Below are 17,087 nucleotides of genomic sequence, written 5' to 3' on the forward strand. Positions count from 1 at the left end.
CAGCCACCCCTACCCGCCTTCCTAGACCTCAGCTGTCAAAAAGGGACTCTCCATACTACTGTTTCCATGGAGGAGAAAGGCGCTCCCCCACACAGCAACTCTTCACGTGCAAACCTAACCTTGTCATCTCTTTTAAAACCGTTTTTTTGTCCTCCAAATGTCTTATCAGGCTGCACGTGCTGGCACTATGGGGCTCAACCAGGCGGAAGTGCAGCTCCTGGGTGCCTTTCACACATCGTTCCCTCCATTTGCCAGAAACCTGCCCCCCACCCCTACCCCGCGCTGACTCCCCTTACCCCCGGCCTCCCCCAGGAGGTTGCTTCCTTCCAGAAAGACTTCCCAGGCTGCCCAGGGGCGGCTGGGGACGCCAGTAGCGCAGGGGCCTGGTTTTTGCTCTGTTGCCCACAATCGGGCTGTCAGATTCGCGAGGGCGGGGACCGCACCCCGCTGCCTGTGGTCTCTGTTGATTTGGGACGTTGGGGGCCGTGGTGCAGTGACTGCTATCCGGTCATTTCACCCGGCTCGGAGCCGGTTCTGGCCTGGAGCGGAGGCTGCGGGCTGCTGGCTGCGAATGGCTCTTCTGAGGGATGTGGCCTTGGGAGGAGGATGACAAAAGCGGTGCAAGTTTACCAGGGGAGAGGCCGCCCGGGGGTACTTGCCCCTCAGAAACATGGGCGCCCCGGGCTGGGAGACGGCCCCTCACAAGGATGGCATCCGCGGGTTCTCATTGGCCCCGGTGGGCTCCTTGGGCGGCGCTGATTGGTGGAGGGCGGGGCGGGGCGGGGCGGGGCGAGGAGCGCCGGGGTGGGACGGGGCGTCTCCGGCTCGGGCACCGCGTGAGGCTCCCCGCCCCGGACTATGTCGCGGGCGCGTAGCCACCGGCGCGCGAGTCTCTTCCTGGCCGCGGTTTTCCCGCGCGGGGTAACGACCAGGGTCACGGGAAGGCGGGAGCTGAGCGCGCGGCCCGCGCCGCAGGAGCCGGGCATGGAATACCAGGTACCCGCAGGCGGCGGCGGCCGGCGGCCGAGATGACACGTGGGCTGGGCCCGGGCTACGCCGCCTCCCGGCCGCCCGCCGGGGAGGGCACCCAGGAACCTGAGACTGCGGAGCTGGGGGCGGGGACCGCCTGGAGTCGCGGCGTGGGGACTGGGACCGGGAAGGGGGCCTGCCCCGCCGAGCCTGGAGATTCCGAGGCGGAAGTGCCCCTCGGTGCAGTGGGAAGGGGCGCCCGGTGATAGGACCAAGAGGTCCAGTCGCTCAGCTGGGTCCTGGGGTCCCAGAATCTCCGGAGTTGGGAATCGGGGGCAGTGGGGCGGGGGTGGGGCGAGAATCTGGAAAACAGAAAACTTCCCCTGGCTTTATGCCAAGGGCCGGTTGCCGGAGACCAGAGCCTGATGCCAGCCAGACAGGTGGCACCAGTTTGATGGGGTGGGGCCTCCAACCAACCATGAGGGTCCTGGGGTCCTGAGGGAAAATAAATAGCACCCCCACTCTTACCTCCAGTGTGGGCCCTCCTGAGGCTCCCCTACCTGCCTTCCTGGCTGGGTGACCCTGGGCACACCCTTGCACCCTCCCAACTTCCTCCTCTTCTCCACCTGGTGGCTTCAAGCAGCTCTACTCCTCTTTTGTTTTGTTTTGTTTATTGAGAGGTGGGGAGCAGCACAAGAATGCCAATTTATTCTGTTTGCACACATGAACACAAAATAGCCCTTCAGGCCACTCCCCCCCCCCCCCCCCCACACACACACAAATTTAAACAGCCATCACCTTATCTCAAGTGGGGATACCACCCCTCCACTAATAGTTGAGAAACTACCTCATATTCAGGCAGCTTTACTTTTGATCAGAATATGGAACCGCAATCATCAGGGTTAGGCATGGAAGGAAGACTTTAGGAATTCCTTATGCTAATTCCTCCAGTTCTAGACCTCCAGTTCTAGAGCCTTCTGTGGTTCTAGTCCCACCCCAGAAGGGGCCCAATACAGTGGTGGACCCCATTGGAGGGAATGAGAGCAAAGGCCCCAGGGGTGCGGCCTGGGGAACTGAAACCGAAAGAAAGCAAGGCTAATCCCGTTAGTCTGGCACTCCCTGGGTGGGGCTGAGCTGCCTTAGGCTCCCATTGGCGCCAGAGCTGGAATGATGCCACTTCTCTCTCACCCGTGTCTAACTTCAAAGCAGGGCAACAGGGCTGGTCCGGCAGGCAGGTGCCCTGGCCTGGCCATTGGTACACTGGGTGCCCCGTCCCTGTGGACCCCAAGTGATCCTTAACCTGCCACGGGGACTGTTGTTGCCAGGATGCTGTGCGCACACTCAACAGCCTGCAGACCAATGCCAGCTACCTGGAGGAGGTGAAGCGCCGGCGGGGTGACCTCCAGACACAGCTGGAAACCATGAAGCTGTACTTGGCACGGAGTGGGCTGCAGGTAACGTGGGCAGGGCCTGTGACCACCCCCCCGTTTTTCTTTGTCTGTGAGTCCTGTTGCTAAGTTGAGGACCTTGTCTATCTGTTCCAGGTGGAGGACTTGGACCAGCTGAACATCATCCACGTTACTGGGACAAAGGGGAAGGTGAAGGGCGGGATCCGGGGGAGGGAGAGCGTATCCACTGGGTGGGGTGGGGACTGCCCAGACAAGAACTTTTCTTTCTAGGGCTCCACCTGTGCCTTCACTGAACGGATCCTCCGGAACTATGGCCTGAAGACGGGATTCTTTAGGTACTGAGGTGTGGAGGGATGTATCTGTCTCCCAGCTCTCTGGGGGGCTGTAGAACCAGCCAACACCTCAAATAAGTTTTTGGATAAAAACCCAGCCTTTGACCAGAGCCTATGTAACCTTGTGGGCCAACCCAGGGATGCACAGAGGGGCTGGGGCACGGGGAACTATCGAGGGACTCGGGGGCGGTGAGCCACAGGCCAGTAACATCAGCCTCACCTGGGCCTGGGGAGCCGGCTGAAGGGCTGGGACTGTCTTGAGGGCGGGGAGCCACAGGAGGGTGTTCAGCAGGACAGTGACACGATCAGATGTGTGTTTCTGACAGACAGGTCTGCGGGGGAGGGTCGGGGGGAGGCCTGGGGGGCTCCAGCAGGGAGTCCTGATGACCTCAGGTCTCCCGGCAGCTCTCCCCACCTGGTGCAGGTGCGCGAGCGGATCCGCATCAATGGGCAGCCCATCAGCCCCGAGCACTTCACCAAGCACTTCTGGCGCCTCTACCATCGGCTGGAGGAGACCAAGGTGTCCATACAGCAGGGCTGGTGGGGGGACAGAAGCGGGCACTGGAGCAGGGGGAGGGGCCCAGAGGGCACTGCGCTCTCAGGACCCCACCTCCCCAGAGCAGAGGCTGCATGGACCTCAGGCTCTGGCGTGTTTCTGTCCACAGGACAGCAGCAGCTGTGTCTCCATGCCTGCATACTTCCGCTTCCTCACGCTCATGGCCTTCCATGTCTTCCTGCAAGAGAAGGTCTGTGCCCACTCCCTGTGTCTAAGGCCTCGGGGAGGGGAATCTTAAGCAGGCTGGGGGCTCCCACGTGACCTCCAGGTGCCCTGTACCCCATGCCATGCCCTCTGACCCTCTGCAGGTGGACCTGGCAGTGGTGGAAGTGGGTATCGGTGGGGCTTATGACTGCACCAACATAATCAGGTGAGGGCGGCTGCTTGGGGGGCGGGATGAAGGGCTCTAGCCCAGGTGGCCCAGGGCAGGGGCATCAGGGCCCTTTGGTCTTCTGCAGGAAGCCTGTGGTATGTGGGGTCTCCTCTCTTGGCATCGACCACACTAGCCTTCTGGGGGACACGATGGAGAAGATCGCATGGCAGAAAGGGGGCATCTTCAAGGTGATGGGGCAGCCCCAGGGTGGGGAGGTACATGGGCCTGGCCCTTAGAGCTCAGGGAAGAGGGAGTGGGGCAGGGTCCTTGCCATCCTGACTCAGGAGAGGACTTGGGCATCAGTGGGGTCTGGGTTCTTGTCTCAGCTCTGCATGTGGCTGGAGCAAGTTGAGCCTCATCTCCAATCTTAGTCTCCCCACCAAGTGGTTCCCGTCAGCACTATGGGGGAGGCTGAATGGGCCGCTCCGACCCAGGGATGCGGGGGCCGGAGATGAAGGTGGAGGACCCTCAGCCGCCCTGTCTCCTCTCCGTCCTCCACAGCATGGCGTCCCTGCCTTCACCGTGCCCCAGCCTGATGGGCCCCTGGCAGTGCTGAGGGAGCGTGCTGAGCAGATCGCAGTGAGTGACTGGAAGTGCTGGGGAGCCGCTTCATCCTTTTGGGCCGCTGCTCACCCAGCCGGAGCGCTCTGGGTTCTAGGAGCAGGGCTGGGCTCTTGCCGGTGGGGAAAGATGGAGGAGCTGACGACATCAGGAAGGGCCTCCTGTCCAGAGAGGCAGCAGCAGCTCCTCTGACTCCTCTGCAGTGTCCCCTCTACCTGTGTCCGCCGCTGGAAGCCCTGGAGGAAGGGGGGCCACCGTTGACCCTGGGCCTGGAGGGAGAGCACCAGCGGGCCAATGCCGCGTTGGCCTTGCAGCTGGCCCGCTGCTGGCTGCAGCGAAAGGACCACCAAGGTGAGTGGGCAGGGACCCGCGGAGCCTGCCTCTGAGGGCTGGTGGGCAGGGACCCGCGGAGCCTGCCTCTGGGGGCTGGTGGGCAGGGACCCGCGGAGCCTGCCTCTGGGGGCTGGTGGGCAGGGACCCGCGGAGCCTGCCTCTGGGGGCTGGTGGGCAGGGACCCGCGGAGCCTGCCTCTGAGGGCTGGTGGGCAGGGACCCGCGGAGCCTGCCTCTGAGGGCTGGTGGGCAGGGACCCGCGGAGCCTGCCTCTGGGGGCTGGTGGGCAGGGACCCGCGGAGCCTGCCTCTGAGGGCTGGTGGGCAGGGACCCGCGGAGCCTGCCTCTGGGGGCTGGTGGGCAGGGACCCGCGGAGCCTGCCTCTGGGGGCTGGTGGGCAGGGACCCGTGGAGCCTGCCTCAGAGGCTCTGAGAACACTCAGTCCCACACCGCCCCCCCTTGCCCCCAGGCATTGGGGAGCTGAAAGCCTCCAGGCCAAGCCTGCTGTGTCAGCTGCCTCTGGCACCCGTGTTCCAGCCCACATCCCACATGCGGCATGGTGAGTTAGACCCTCCTGCCCAGCCGGGTCCCCACAGATGTTTCTCACTTTGCTCTTTGAGAGGTGGGGTCACTCGATAATGGTGCCCAAGAGAAAGGGCTCTGAAGTCAGTAAGCTTCCTTGACCTTGAGTTCACGAACTCTCTATGAGCCTCAGTTTCCCCACCTGCCAGATGAGATGATTATAGGACCCACTGTGAGGTGACATCACCAAGGGACTGAGCCCAGAGCCTGTCGAGTATGAGATAAAGTGCCCAGCCAGTGGGAGCTGCTGTTACAGTCATTCTTATCATCATCACAAGACCATGAGATTCTTAAGAACGGTGATATTTGTCAGGCTTCTTCTCCCAAAGCTTTCAGCACATAGTAGGTGCTCATGGCTGTTAAAACCCTTCAGCCAATGGTTCCGGTGCTCCACTGTGTGCCAGGCCCATGTCGGGCCATGAAACAGCTCTGGGGCCAGGTAGATCTTGAATCACATCCCAGTCCCGAGACTCATGCTCTGTGACCTAATGTCTCTGAGCTAAGGGCTAATATGTGATAGTAGCCCCCCTGAGGGCTGCCTGGAAGAGGCAGCAGAATTGCTGATCCCTCTGGCACCTGTCATAGGCTCCTGGGCTGATCAGCTCCTTGGAGCGCTCAGACGGGTGGGGTGCGTGCTGTGGGGCGGGTTGTGTGCGAGTTGAAGATGGGAGTCTGAAGAGCGGCCTTGCCTGTCCCCCAGGGCTTCGGGACACGGAGTGGCCAGGCCGGACGCAGATACTGTGCCGCGGGCCCCTCACCTGGTACCTGGATGGCGCGCACACCTCCAGCAGCGTGCAGGCCTGCGTGCGCTGGTTCCGCCAGGCGCTGCGCCGCCGCCACAAGAGGTGAGTGCCGGGCGGAGGGGCAGGGCCGGTGTCCGGGGCCCAGAGGGCCGGCTGGCCGGTGGAGGGAGGGAAGTTTCTGCGGGAAAGGTGGGAGGTGCGACTATTCCCGTCTCCCCCTCGCCTCGCAGTGGGCCTGAGGTGCGCGTCCTGCTCTTCAACTCCACGGGTGACCGCGACCCGGCGCCCCTGCTGAAGCTGTTGCGGGTGAGAGGCTGGCGGGGGGCTGGGCGGCAGGCAGCCCAGCCCTGTTCTGGCTGTGACACCCACATCCGGTGGTGGCTTCCCCCTGAACCTCCTTTCCTCAGTTGTAGCCTGGGGCTAATCCCTGAATTGGAGCCTGCTTAGTAGCTAGGTGGCCCCCAAGCTTCTGTTTCCCCCTCTGTACAATGGGCTGTACTGCCCAGGCCACAGGCCAGGCAGGGGGTACTGGGGTAGCTGGGGGGAGAGGGGGTGGCACTGAAGTGCTGTGGCTGGGTTTATGCAGCATCACCCCAGCGGAGGGCATCTCCAGAGATGGGTGTGGGGGGGGGGACGCCCTGTGCCGCGGGGAAGACAGGGTGGGGGTGGGCATCCTCTCAGGACTCTGACACCAAGCTTTACCCTGGCCTTCTAGCCCTGCCAGTTTGACTATGCTGTTTTCTGCCCTAACCTGACGGAGGTGGCATCCACGGGCAACGCAGGTGAGAGGTGGCAGACATGGTCCCTTGAGGTGGGCAGGGCGTGGAGGGCCCTGAGGTGGGCTGCTCTGCTGGTGACTGTGGGGGCTTCCAAACGGGAGGTCTGGGTAGGAGCTGGGTTTGTCTTACTGTATAAATACCCTTTGATACATTCAGCACGTGGCTGCAATACTAAAAAAGAATTATCAGGGAAAACATTTTCCAAAATGCAGGTTAAACCTACTGATGGTCCTTGAAATCAGTTAGTGGGTCTCAACCAGCATTTTGTACTTTAAATGAAATCGAATGGAAAATATCCGTGTATTTGCACAGAGTAAGGGCAGGTACTATTTTATGAAGATTCTGCTCCAGACATTAATATACACATATGTGAGTACTGGGTTGCCATTGTAAAATGGATTTTTTTTACTATGGGTCCCATTAACATTTTTTTGAAATAATATTATAAAAAGTACAGCTCCCCAGGCCCCACATTAGGCTGCCTGGGGAGAGTCTGGAGAGCCCAGGAACCAGCATTTCTGGAAAGGCTCCTACACGCCCGTGACGGCCCCTGTCTGGTGAAGGCAGAGGCGAGGGTGGGGAGAGGGGAGATGTGCTCCGTGGGCAAAGCCCCAGCTTTGGAGCTCAGCTGCCTGGCTTTGCTCGTCACCAGCTCTGAGCCACTGGGCAAGTCCCTGAACCTGTTTCCTCATAGTGTCCCCTCTGAGGACAGACAGTGCCTGGGAAAGGCCCTGACTTAAGCAGGTGTCCGCAGCGTGCCTGCCTTCCCCCACCCGCCTCGCTGACGCGCCGTCCCTGTGTCCTGCAGACCAGCAGAACTTCATGGTGACCCTGGACCAGGTGCTGCTCCGCTGCTTGGAGCACCAGCAGCACTGGAGCCGCCTGGATGAGGCGGCGGCCAGCCCGGACCTCTGGAGCACCCCCGACCCGGAGGCTGGTGGGCCGGCATCCCTGCTGCTGGCACCCCGCCTGCCCCACGCCCACGGCACCAGCTCCCTCGTCTTCAGCTGCATCTCCCATGCTTTGCAGTGGATCAGCCAGGGCCGGGACCCCGACTTGCAGACACCCAGTTCCCCACGGGACCTTCTCGCCCACCCTGTGGCCAGCAGCGGGGCCAGCGTGCTCCGAGAGGCTGCTGCCGTCCACGTGCTGGTCACAGGAAGCCTGCACCTGGTGGGCGGCGTCCTGAAGCTGCTGGATCCCTCCCTGTCGCAGTAGCTGAGGCGGTGGGGTTGGAGGTGGGGCCTCCCACACCCGCCCTGCGTCTCCGTGAACTCCCACATCAGGTGCCTTGGGTTTTCTGCTTTCCTGGTTCTGTCTGTCTGTCTAGACTGGCCCAGGGGCCTGGGCTCGGGCGGTGAAATAGATGGCTGGTGGGTGGGAGGTGGAGATCGGACCTCCTGTCTCTGAGCTCTGAGCCTGTGGTGCCTGGGCCTCTCCCTCCCTGCTGATATCGCGGGCGGGCGGGTGTGGTGGGCCTGGGGGAGGGGGAAGCAGTTCTCCTGGGAGAGCAGGCCCGGCTGTCCAGCCCAGCTCCCACCAGACTGCGTCCTGGCCAGGCCTAGGGTCCTGCCAGGTGTAGGTGGCTAGTTTCCCTCCCCTCAGTGGCTTTCTGGGAAAGGAGCGGGTCCCTGCCTGGGGCCCCGTGGGGACAGAGGGTGGCTGGATTAAATTAAAATCTTTACTTTGATTGAGTTTTTGTCCTCTAGCTCCCTCAGCAGACAATAGGGGGATGGGGGCTGTGGTGGCACCGAGGATGGATTGGGTAGGAGCCTGGCCCCTCCCTTCTGAGCCTCTGGCCTGATGTTTGTCGACACTGCTTTGCAGACCTCCCCATGGAGCCCTTGTGACAGAGAGTTCTCGTTCCCACTTTACAGACGAGGGAACTGTGGCTGGCGTACAGAAGCCATGGCACTGCCCACAGTGAGCCAGTAAGTGGCAGGGTCAGGATTTGAACCCAGAGCTGCCTCCCCCCATCGTTTTAGGGGCCCCTTCCCTTCTCCCAGCCCAGCACTGGTTTCATGGTCTGATTTATTGGTGATGAGTATATCGGGGCGGGCCCAGGTCAGGCAGCCTGGCCGCTCCTATCTGCTGCCTTCCTGATGGGCAAGGAGGGAGGGGTCTCCATGTGACAGTTGCAGGAAGGAGCTAGGCTCCCCCGTTCCCAGGCTGGGCACTCCTAGGCTTCAGTTCCCCTGCCCCCCAAAGTTGTGCCGGCCCAAAGCTGTGCTGCGGGGATCAGATCCGGGCGGTTAGGGCTGGTCACGGAGGAGGCTGGGCAGAGTCTTTTGAGTTCTCACCTCCTGCCCAGCCCAGGTCATCGAGGGCTGGATCCGGTCAGGATAACGGGGGCTTGGGTTTCTACAACAATGTGGACATATAGGGCAGCGTTCTGTCTCTCTGTGGTCCTGGGCAGCCGTACCCCAGGCCCACGGAGCTTGAAGGTTCTGCAGGGTGGGGTGGGGGAACCCCAAGGTGTTCCAAGCTGGTGCCCCCGCTGGCAGCAGGCCTCTGAGAAAGAGGCAGCGGGCAGGGTCCATCCTTGGTCGAGTGGAAGGGTTGGGATCCTGGGGTGAATTCATGATCAGTGGTTCCCAGCTGGTGGCTGCTCAGTCTGTCCGGCTGGGCAAGGGCTGGCCGGGCGGCCCCCGGGGCTCCAGGCTGGGCACTACGCCATGCTGCTGGTGGAGCAGGGGGTGCTCTGGGTGCTCCCGATGCTGTGGTTGGTGCTACTGCTCTCTGAGGAGGCCGGGGCAGCCACTGCCACCACGGGCTCCCGCTTGCTGGGGGGACCTGGGAGCAGGGGCGGAGGTCAGGGCCCCGGCCTGGGCTCCCCACTCCCCCAGAGGCTTTGCTGGGCTCCCCCGGGTGGTGGTAGAGGGGTCCTGAGCACTCATGGTGGGGGCCTGGGATACTCACGTGTGTGCGAGTAGATATACCAGAGCGCAGCGGTGAGCAGGGCCCCGATGAGGAAGGCGCCAAAGGTGATGCCCAGCACAGCGGGCAGGACGAGGGTTTTGCCTGTGCAACCAAGGGAGGGACAGCTGGGTCAGCGCTGCTGCCCCCACCCTGGCTTCCTCCCTGGCTCCCTGCTCCTGTGCTGGCCAGGAGCACAGGTTTTGGTGTGAGTCCCAGCTCACCCTCTGCCCTGACTGCTCTAGCAACCTCAGTCTTCTCATCTAGCAAATGGGTTCAACACACCCATGCCTGGTACTTGCTGTGGTTGCTATGACCGTTTTCCAAGAGGGCCTATCCAGGCCTTTTGGGCCATGCCCTGCCTGCCAGTGCTGATGCAGATGCATTTTAGGGAGGCTGGCTGGCATCATCTGAGCAAAAAGTGGGGCCCGGGATTCCAGAGCCCGTCCCTCCTCGCTGTCTAACCTTGGGTCCGGCCCTGCCCCCTCTGAGCCTGATACCCCGGCAGCAACAGGCAGACCAGCTCTGAGGCCTCTCTAGCTCTGCTCTTGAGTTTTCCAAGCCTCATTCCTTCCACATCCCTGACTCCTGTGTGATCGGGCCAGGCAGCCGCCCCTTGGGTCTGAGTTCCTGTCCATGCGCTGGGGTTATCAGCCCTTGTCTCCCTGTTGTGGCTGGGAGTGGGGCTCCAGCCTGGCCTGGGTCCCCCCACATCTGCCTCCAGGCTCAGGGACTCTTCTGTCTGGTGGGGGCCTGGGTCCAGAGAGAGCTAACAGAGGCTGGAGGGTGCTGGGCTGAAGGGCCATCCTCTGTACTGGGGGTCTGAGGGCCCCATCCCCCCAATGAGGTCAACCAGCCACCATGGGGTCAAGAGTCCTGCCCCACAGGGCGGCCAGGAGCAGAGGAGGCTGTCCATCCGGAAGACACAGCTGTGGCTCCGACCGTGGGCAGCCGGGGAGCCCTGGTCCTGCCCGCCCCAGGGCTGCTCTCTCGGGGCCTCCCTGCTGTGCGCCTAGGGCCCCATCCCTCTGGGTCGTCTGTTGTGCCCACTCTGACCTCAGCCACGAACCCCAGAGACCTGGGGGAGCTCACCAGGCATGTCGGGGCTGACGATGTTCAGGCGCATAGCGACGGTCCTGCGGACCTGGGGGAGGAAGAGAGCAGAGTGCGGCCCAGCCGCTGAGGGAGCCTCGGGTTTGCTCGCTGGCACCCGGCCCAGTCCCAGCCCCCCCTGGGCCCTGGCTTGGCATCCCACCCACCACTTCCAGCTGGGAGCCCTCGAGCTGGTCCTGGGAGATCTGTGCTATGGGAGTGTGTGGGGGACAACCCCTGGCTGCTACTGGAATGTTTCACACGACCAGAGGCCCTCTGTGCGAAGGGCCTGAGAGGACTGTGTCCAGGCCGAGCGCCTGAGTGGGATCCACTGGACGGTGAAGCGCTGTGACTAATAAATGCAGAAAATCAGAAGGTTGTCTCCTCTCTGAACCCTCTCCCCCGAGGCCTCCTGTTCCCTGAGATTACACTGGTGATCATGCTTCATGGGTGGGTGGGTGGATGAATGGACGGTTGCAGCTACATAGCCTACCAATGCTGAAGACACAGCAAAGTCATCAGAGGCTGTGGGGTTGCAGAAAGAGCACCCCTGAGAGCCAGGAGCCACCCTGACTGGCTCTGCCCCTCGCCAACTGGTCCCACATCCTCCTGGTCTGTGGTGTCCCTTCCTGAAACCCCCACACCCGAAAGCCACCCTTGACATTGGTCCTGGCCTAGGCCCCACTCACCAGGGATGAAGTCCGAAGACGCATGGCTACGGTGCAGCTGAGGGTGCCAGCCTTGGGCGTGGGCACCACGTGGCCACGGAGGAGGAAGCTGAAGCGCATGACACCATGGGGGCTGGAGTCCAGCAGGCTCACACAGCTGCCCTTGGCTGCCTGGTTCTGGATGAGTTCCACGGTGTCCGCCTCAGGCTTCAAGTCCAGCTGGCAGCTGTCCAATTTGGGCATGATCTCGGGGGTCGGCGGGGACATGCTCACCTGCGTAGGGAGGCAAGGGGTGAAGGCATGAGCGGTTACTCTGAACGCTTCACCCTGCCTGCTCTCATGAGATAAGCTAGATTCATTCTAGAGTTCCTGCCCTGAGCCCCGATGGTGGGACCGCCGTGGGCCTGCCTGGAGGAGGCGGTGACATTCTACTCGGCATCTCTGAGCTCTGCCTTTCCTATCTCTCCCCTCCGTCACGCTCCGTCTGGCTCCCTCCTTTCTCTGAAAAGTTGAATTCTCTTCTTCTCTGTACTAACGGTGGGAAGAAAGGTTCTGAGAAACCCCAGGAGTGGGCAGCCCTGGGCGGTCAAGTCCAGTACCTGCACAAAGCCCTGCTGCCCCAGCTCAATAGCGTTGGAGGCCTGCAGGAACTGTGGGGTGAGGTAGAGGCCCAGCTGGAAGGAGAGGCTCTTCATGTCGATGCACTGCACTGCTTTCTGCAGGAGACGGAGGGAGATGGTCAGGAAGGGTGGGGTGGGGATAGGAGCAGGGGTCATGGGCCAGAGATGCCTGACCCTCACCCTCATCTTTAAAAAACACACCAGCCTGGCTGGCTGGCTCAGAGGTTGAGCATCGATCTATGAACCAGGAGGTCACGGTTCGATTCCCGGTCAGGGCACATGCCCAGGTTGTGGGCTTGATCCCCAGTGTGGGACATGCAGGAGGCAGCCGATCGATGATTCTCTCTCATCATTGATGTTTCTATCTCTCTCTCCCTCTCCCTTCCTCTCTGAAATCAATAAAAATATATTTAAAACAAACAAAAAGCCCACACCAAACTAATACTAAGAATCCGCTCTGCACCAGCCCTGTGTCCTCTCAGTGGCTGCTCATAGGCACCCCCACAGGGAGTCCCCTCTTATGCCACGGCTCACACCCGTGACCTTGGGGCCCAAGGCCACACAGCCAATATATGCTAGAACCTGCTGACTCGCGAGGCTGAGAACATAACCCTCGACAGTCCTGCTTCTACTCTACAGAAGGGGAGGCTGAGCCCCGCTGAGGACACATGGCGTGCCAGGGTCAGGGCGAGTTCCCTGAGGCCTGCTCCCCCCCAGGCCTGGAGGGGCCCCGGGACCTGGACCAGATGTTCCCACGGTGACCATCCATCTCACCCGCTGCGGTGATGAGCTTGACAGGAGGCTGACGACCACCTGCAGAGACAGAGCCCCGAGCTGGTCAGCCAGAAATGACGGAGGACACCCCACCCAGTTCACCGTTTACGGAAGGGGAGGCGGAGCCACCCCTGGCTACCTGGGCCTTGTCTTCCTACTGAGCGCCACGCCCACTCTCCCCAAAGCCCCTCAGCCCAGAAGGTCAAGGAGGTGCCTGAGGGGGGCACCCAGTAGGCCGCTCCCTTTCCTGCCCCAGCTCTTACCTCATTGTTGACCACACTTCCTGTCACTCTCATGCCGCAGCCGGAGTAGGCGCTGTGCAAGACAAGCTGGTCGCCTCTGTCCTCGGCCTGGCAGCGGTGGTCCAAGAAGGTCAGGCTGCTGATGTCGCACTTCAGAGACTAGGCCAGGGTTGGGGGACACCGTCAGGAGGCACCCGGCTCCCTGGGTCCTGTCCACCCCCAGCACCGAGGACGGATCCAAACCCAGGGCCACAGCCCTCCGCTTCCCTCTCCGCTTTTGTTAGAGTTTGTCATCCTGCACCGTTTAAGACTATACCGTTCCTGAATTTGACTTGCTTTTGTACTTAATCTTGTCTTAAGCAATAAAATGTGCGACATCGTGTGTTTGATGTACTATGTACTGTTTTCCTTCTAATATATATTAAAGTAAATGCAGAACTATTAGGATTTTAAAATTCATGTGAGTTCGACATACAATGATGGCTCACAGCCCCAGGGGCATGCAGACCCCATCAGCATAATCCAATCCCAGAACCATGGGCCCCTGGGCCTGCCTGTGCTCAGCAAACTTTCTTTAAAGGGCCAGGTAGTACGTTAGGCTTTGCAGACCAGGTGGTCTCTGTTGTAATTACCCAACTTTGCCTTCAAAGCCTGAAAGCAGCCAGAGACCCTATGTACACATGGGTGTGGCTGTGTGCCAATAAAACTTTATTGACAGAAACAGGCAGTGGGCCCTAGTTTGCCAGCTCCTGTTTTAGAAGAATCAAATCTTAAAATTTCTCAGTTGCATTTTTAGCATCAAAGAATCTCAGAGTCTTAGAGGTGAGTGGATGGTTAGAGGCCCCCCTTGAGTTCAGCCAGCTCACCCCCCAGAACGCTGTCCCTGACTGCCACTGCCCCTTGAGGCCCAGGACACCTGAGGAGACATCACCCACCAAATACAAAGGGCTCTGCACGGTGAGGCCCCAGTGACCGCGGGCCTGGGACTCAAATCCGCATGCACGCTGACCGCTTTCCATAAACCCATGAGCGGCTGCCTGCCCGTGTTTGGGGGTGAATCTGTTCAGGCCCCTCTCTTTGTGTTTTCTTCTATACAGACATACGCACTCAGAGGAAATGTGTGGATTTATTTATTTATTTATTTTGATTTCAGAGAGGAAGGGAGAGGGAGAGAGAGAGAAACATCAGTGATGAGAGAGAATCATTGGTCGGCTGCCTCCTGCACGCCCCCTACTGGGGATCGAGCCCGCAACCCGGGCCTGTGCCCTTGACTGGAACCGAACCTGGGACCCTTCCGTCGCAGGCCGTCGCTTTATCCACTGAGCCAAACCAGCCGGGGCTATTTTTTTTGCGTTTTTAACAAATGGCACCGTACTGCCCTTTATGCGGTGGCTTAGTTTTCTTACTGGACGATAAATTATATGCATCTCTCTGTGTCTACATGTATAGATCTAGCACATTCTTTTTAGTGCAGTGTAATGTTCCAAAGGTGGATGGGTGACAACGTAGTCTCAAGCCCCTTGGGACTGGGTAACAGTAATGGCAGCTATCGCTGGTCACCGCACCACCTCCCTCCCCCACCTCCCTGACATCTGCTGGGGCAGGTGCAGGCAGGGGAGGAGGCAGCAGACAGATGGAGCTTCATATAGGCCTCTATACCCCCTCCCCCCAAAACAACCCACAAAAAAACTCCCACACGGACTTAACCACAGACTTAAATGTCCTACAAGTCCCAGAGGACATGGATGATTTCCAAGGCTCCAGCAGCAAGGTTTCTGGCCTCAGAACAGCCAGAAGACGTCACAAAAGGGAAGATGGGAAGCTAGAATGGCCCAATTTTTTCAAATATCCAAAATGTGACAAACAACTGTAGCCAAAATTTAAATAACAAACCAGGAGGAATTATTTCGGTAAGAATGAAGAACAAAGGGCCCACATTTTTTCCCCCCTGTATGTAAAAAGCTCATAAAATCATCAAGAAAAATACCAAGCCATAGTGATAAAGACCCTTAGGTTATTATCAGTCATATGGAGCCATGCCCAGACTCACTGCTAAGCAAAGAAGTATAAATTAAAATAAGACTGGAACACCGCATTCCACCTCCCACACTGGCAAAGGTTTTTTTAAACAAAAATTATAGTCAAGAGAGAGAGAATCATGGTGCTCTCATAAATCAGCAGTAAAAATTGGAATCATTTTTTGGAAAGTGGGTTGTCAACATGTATCAAAACTCCCAGAAAGTTCACTCACTTTAACCCAGCAATCTCACTAATGTGGAAATCCAGCCTAAGAAAACAATCCCATATTTTAAAAAGTCTGCACAATGACATTTTCTGCATATTTATAATATTGCAGAACTGGAAACAGGCTAAATGTCTAACAAGGGAGGAGGGATTAACGATGGCCTGTCAATATGATGGAATAACATGTGCTCATTAAGTGTGATATTAAGTGCATATGTCAAAGTTCTAAAAATACATTAAGAGACTATAGCTGGAGACAAACAAGTGCATATATATGATTCCACCATATAAGAAACATACAGAGGCCCTGGCTTGTTTGGCTCAGTGGCTAGAGCATCGGTCTGTGGACTGAAGGGTCCCAGGTTCGATTCTGGTCAAGGGCACATGCCTGGGTTGTGGGCTTGATCCTCAGTGTGGAGTGTGTAAGAGGCAGCTGATCAATGATTCTCTCTCATCATTGATGTTTCTATCTCTCTCCCCCACTCTCTTCCTCTCTGAAATATATATATATACACACACACACACACACACATATATATATATAAAGAAACACACAGAGAATACATTCTAGAAAGAAACAAACCAAAATGTTGGTAGCCATTGTCTTTGGATGGAGAGATTGAGATTTTCTTCTTTTCTACTTTTTCCACATTTTTTTAAAGCCTGTGTTATACTATATAACCCTATATAATAAAAGGCTAAAATGCAAATTGTCCCCTCCACCAGGAGTTTGACCAGGGGGCGGGGCCGGCCCACCAACCGCCTGCGGCCCTCCCCCCTGGCTGGCCAGGCCCGATCTGGATGGATCAGGGGTGGGCTGGCTGGACGCACCTGTGCACGAATTCGTGCACTGGGCCTCTCGTTTTTAAATAAATATCCTTGTTCTTCATGTTGTGGAGGTATTCTAAGTGAGCACCCAGCTCAGCTTGCTTTTAGAATGAATACTGACAACGACCAAGTAGCTATTTATTGAGCACTTACTGTGCACCACAGCTGGCTCAGCATGTCAGACCTTATTTAATTCTCACCGCATAGTGGGTACCATTTTCAACCCCATTTTACAAGTGGGAAAACCGAAACTTGGGAAGGATGTGAGAAATCCAGGGTTAGGGCCCCAAGGTTCTTCGGTCAGAGGAGGGACCAGCTGCCCTGTCGGCCAGGCCAGAGGCGCAGGGATTCCCTTACCCACATAAGGTTTTTCTTGAGTTCCAGAGTCATGGTGTCATCGGAGCAGTTCGGCTGGAGCAGGGTCATGAGCAGCTCCTCGTTGCAGGTCTCCTTGAGAGGCGTGGTCTGCACAGGTGTGGGTGAGGTCTGCAGCCCACCTGCGGGGCAGCAGAGGCGGGCTAGGTGGACAGTCCCTGAGGGGCAGTCACTCAGTGTGTCTGTGGGTAGCTACTCTCCCTGTCCCCGTGTTGCAGGAGAGAGCAATGGGGCTCTCACAGGCTGATGCGACCTGCCACTCACACAGCTGAACGGTGTGCCCACCACACGGTGGCACCTGATCCGGGGAGAGGGCAGAGGAAGGCAGGAGGGCAAGGCGGGCCAGGGAGGGCAAGGGAAAGGAGCCCGTGCTCACCGCAGCTGCTGGCCTGAAGAGAGATGGCACTGGCCAGAGGGACCTCCACGAAGGACGCCACCTTGCTGGCGTTGAGCCTCTGGGCCTCCTCGAGCAGGCCTTGGGGTGTGTCTGGGAGCACGAGGTGCTCTTCTCTGAAGCTCTTCCCTGGAAAGATCTTGATGGAGTAGTTACCAGTGGCCTAATGACAGGGAGCGAGGCGGAGCAGGGGGTCCGAATCAGGGCACAGCCTGGCCCGGGGGCCGCAGCCCAGCCAGGGTCCTGCCAGGCCTCGGCGCTCTCCCCTTTGCTCCTGCTGCTTCCTCCGCCTGGGCCC

At 59.0% G+C, this 17,087-nt stretch overlaps 2 protein-coding genes across 4 annotated transcripts in view; one reads left to right on the forward strand and one right to left on the reverse strand.

Annotated features, from left to right (window-relative positions):
• Positions 1–781: 781 nt before the first annotated feature.
• FPGS (folylpolyglutamate synthase) lies at positions 782–8,320 on the forward strand. Of its 2 annotated transcripts, none has more exons than XM_081103907.1 (15): positions 782–996; positions 2,295–2,423; positions 2,514–2,567; positions 2,649–2,713; positions 3,104–3,230; positions 3,376–3,456; positions 3,575–3,636; positions 3,725–3,827; positions 4,141–4,218; positions 4,404–4,551; positions 5,002–5,091; positions 5,815–5,959; positions 6,088–6,163; positions 6,573–6,639; positions 7,445–8,320. In XM_081103907.1, exons 1-15 carry the CDS (start codon positions 859–861, stop codon positions 7,852–7,854), a joined length of 1,773 nt encoding a protein of 590 aa, XP_080960033.1. In that variant the 5' UTR covers positions 782–858; the 3' UTR covers positions 7,855–8,320. The 2 variants fall into 2 exon arrangements, with proteins under 2 accessions (XP_080960033.1, XP_080960034.1); XM_081103908.1 differs by having other exon boundaries at positions 802–996; positions 3,116–3,230.
• Positions 8,312–17,087, reverse strand: part of ENG (endoglin) — a 29,587-nt gene continuing 20,811 nt past the window's right edge. Inside the window, exons 7-15 of one of the 2 annotated variants that reach the window (XM_081103905.1) lie at positions 16,772–16,952; positions 16,378–16,517; positions 12,970–13,107; positions 12,707–12,745; positions 11,912–12,028; positions 11,334–11,585; positions 10,645–10,696; positions 9,556–9,657; positions 8,312–9,314 (exon numbers count right to left, since the gene is read on the reverse strand). In XM_081103905.1, the coding sequence (XP_080960031.1) occupies positions 8,998–9,314; positions 9,556–9,657; positions 10,645–10,696; positions 11,334–11,585; positions 11,912–12,028; positions 12,707–12,745; positions 12,970–13,107; positions 16,378–16,517; positions 16,772–16,952 (1,338 nt within the window). In that variant the 3' untranslated portion in view covers positions 8,312–8,997. Of the gene's footprint in view, positions 9,430–9,555; positions 9,658–10,644; positions 10,697–11,333; positions 11,586–11,911; positions 12,029–12,706; positions 12,746–12,969; positions 13,108–16,377; positions 16,518–16,771; positions 16,953–17,087 lie in introns of both variants that reach the window. The other variant, XM_081103906.1, reaches the window with a different exon arrangement.

The sequence above is a fragment of the Myotis nattereri genome (genome assembly GCF_964212035.1).
Source record: "Myotis nattereri genome assembly, chromosome: 12".
Lineage (NCBI taxonomy): Eukaryota > Metazoa > Chordata > Mammalia > Chiroptera > Vespertilionidae > Myotis > Myotis nattereri.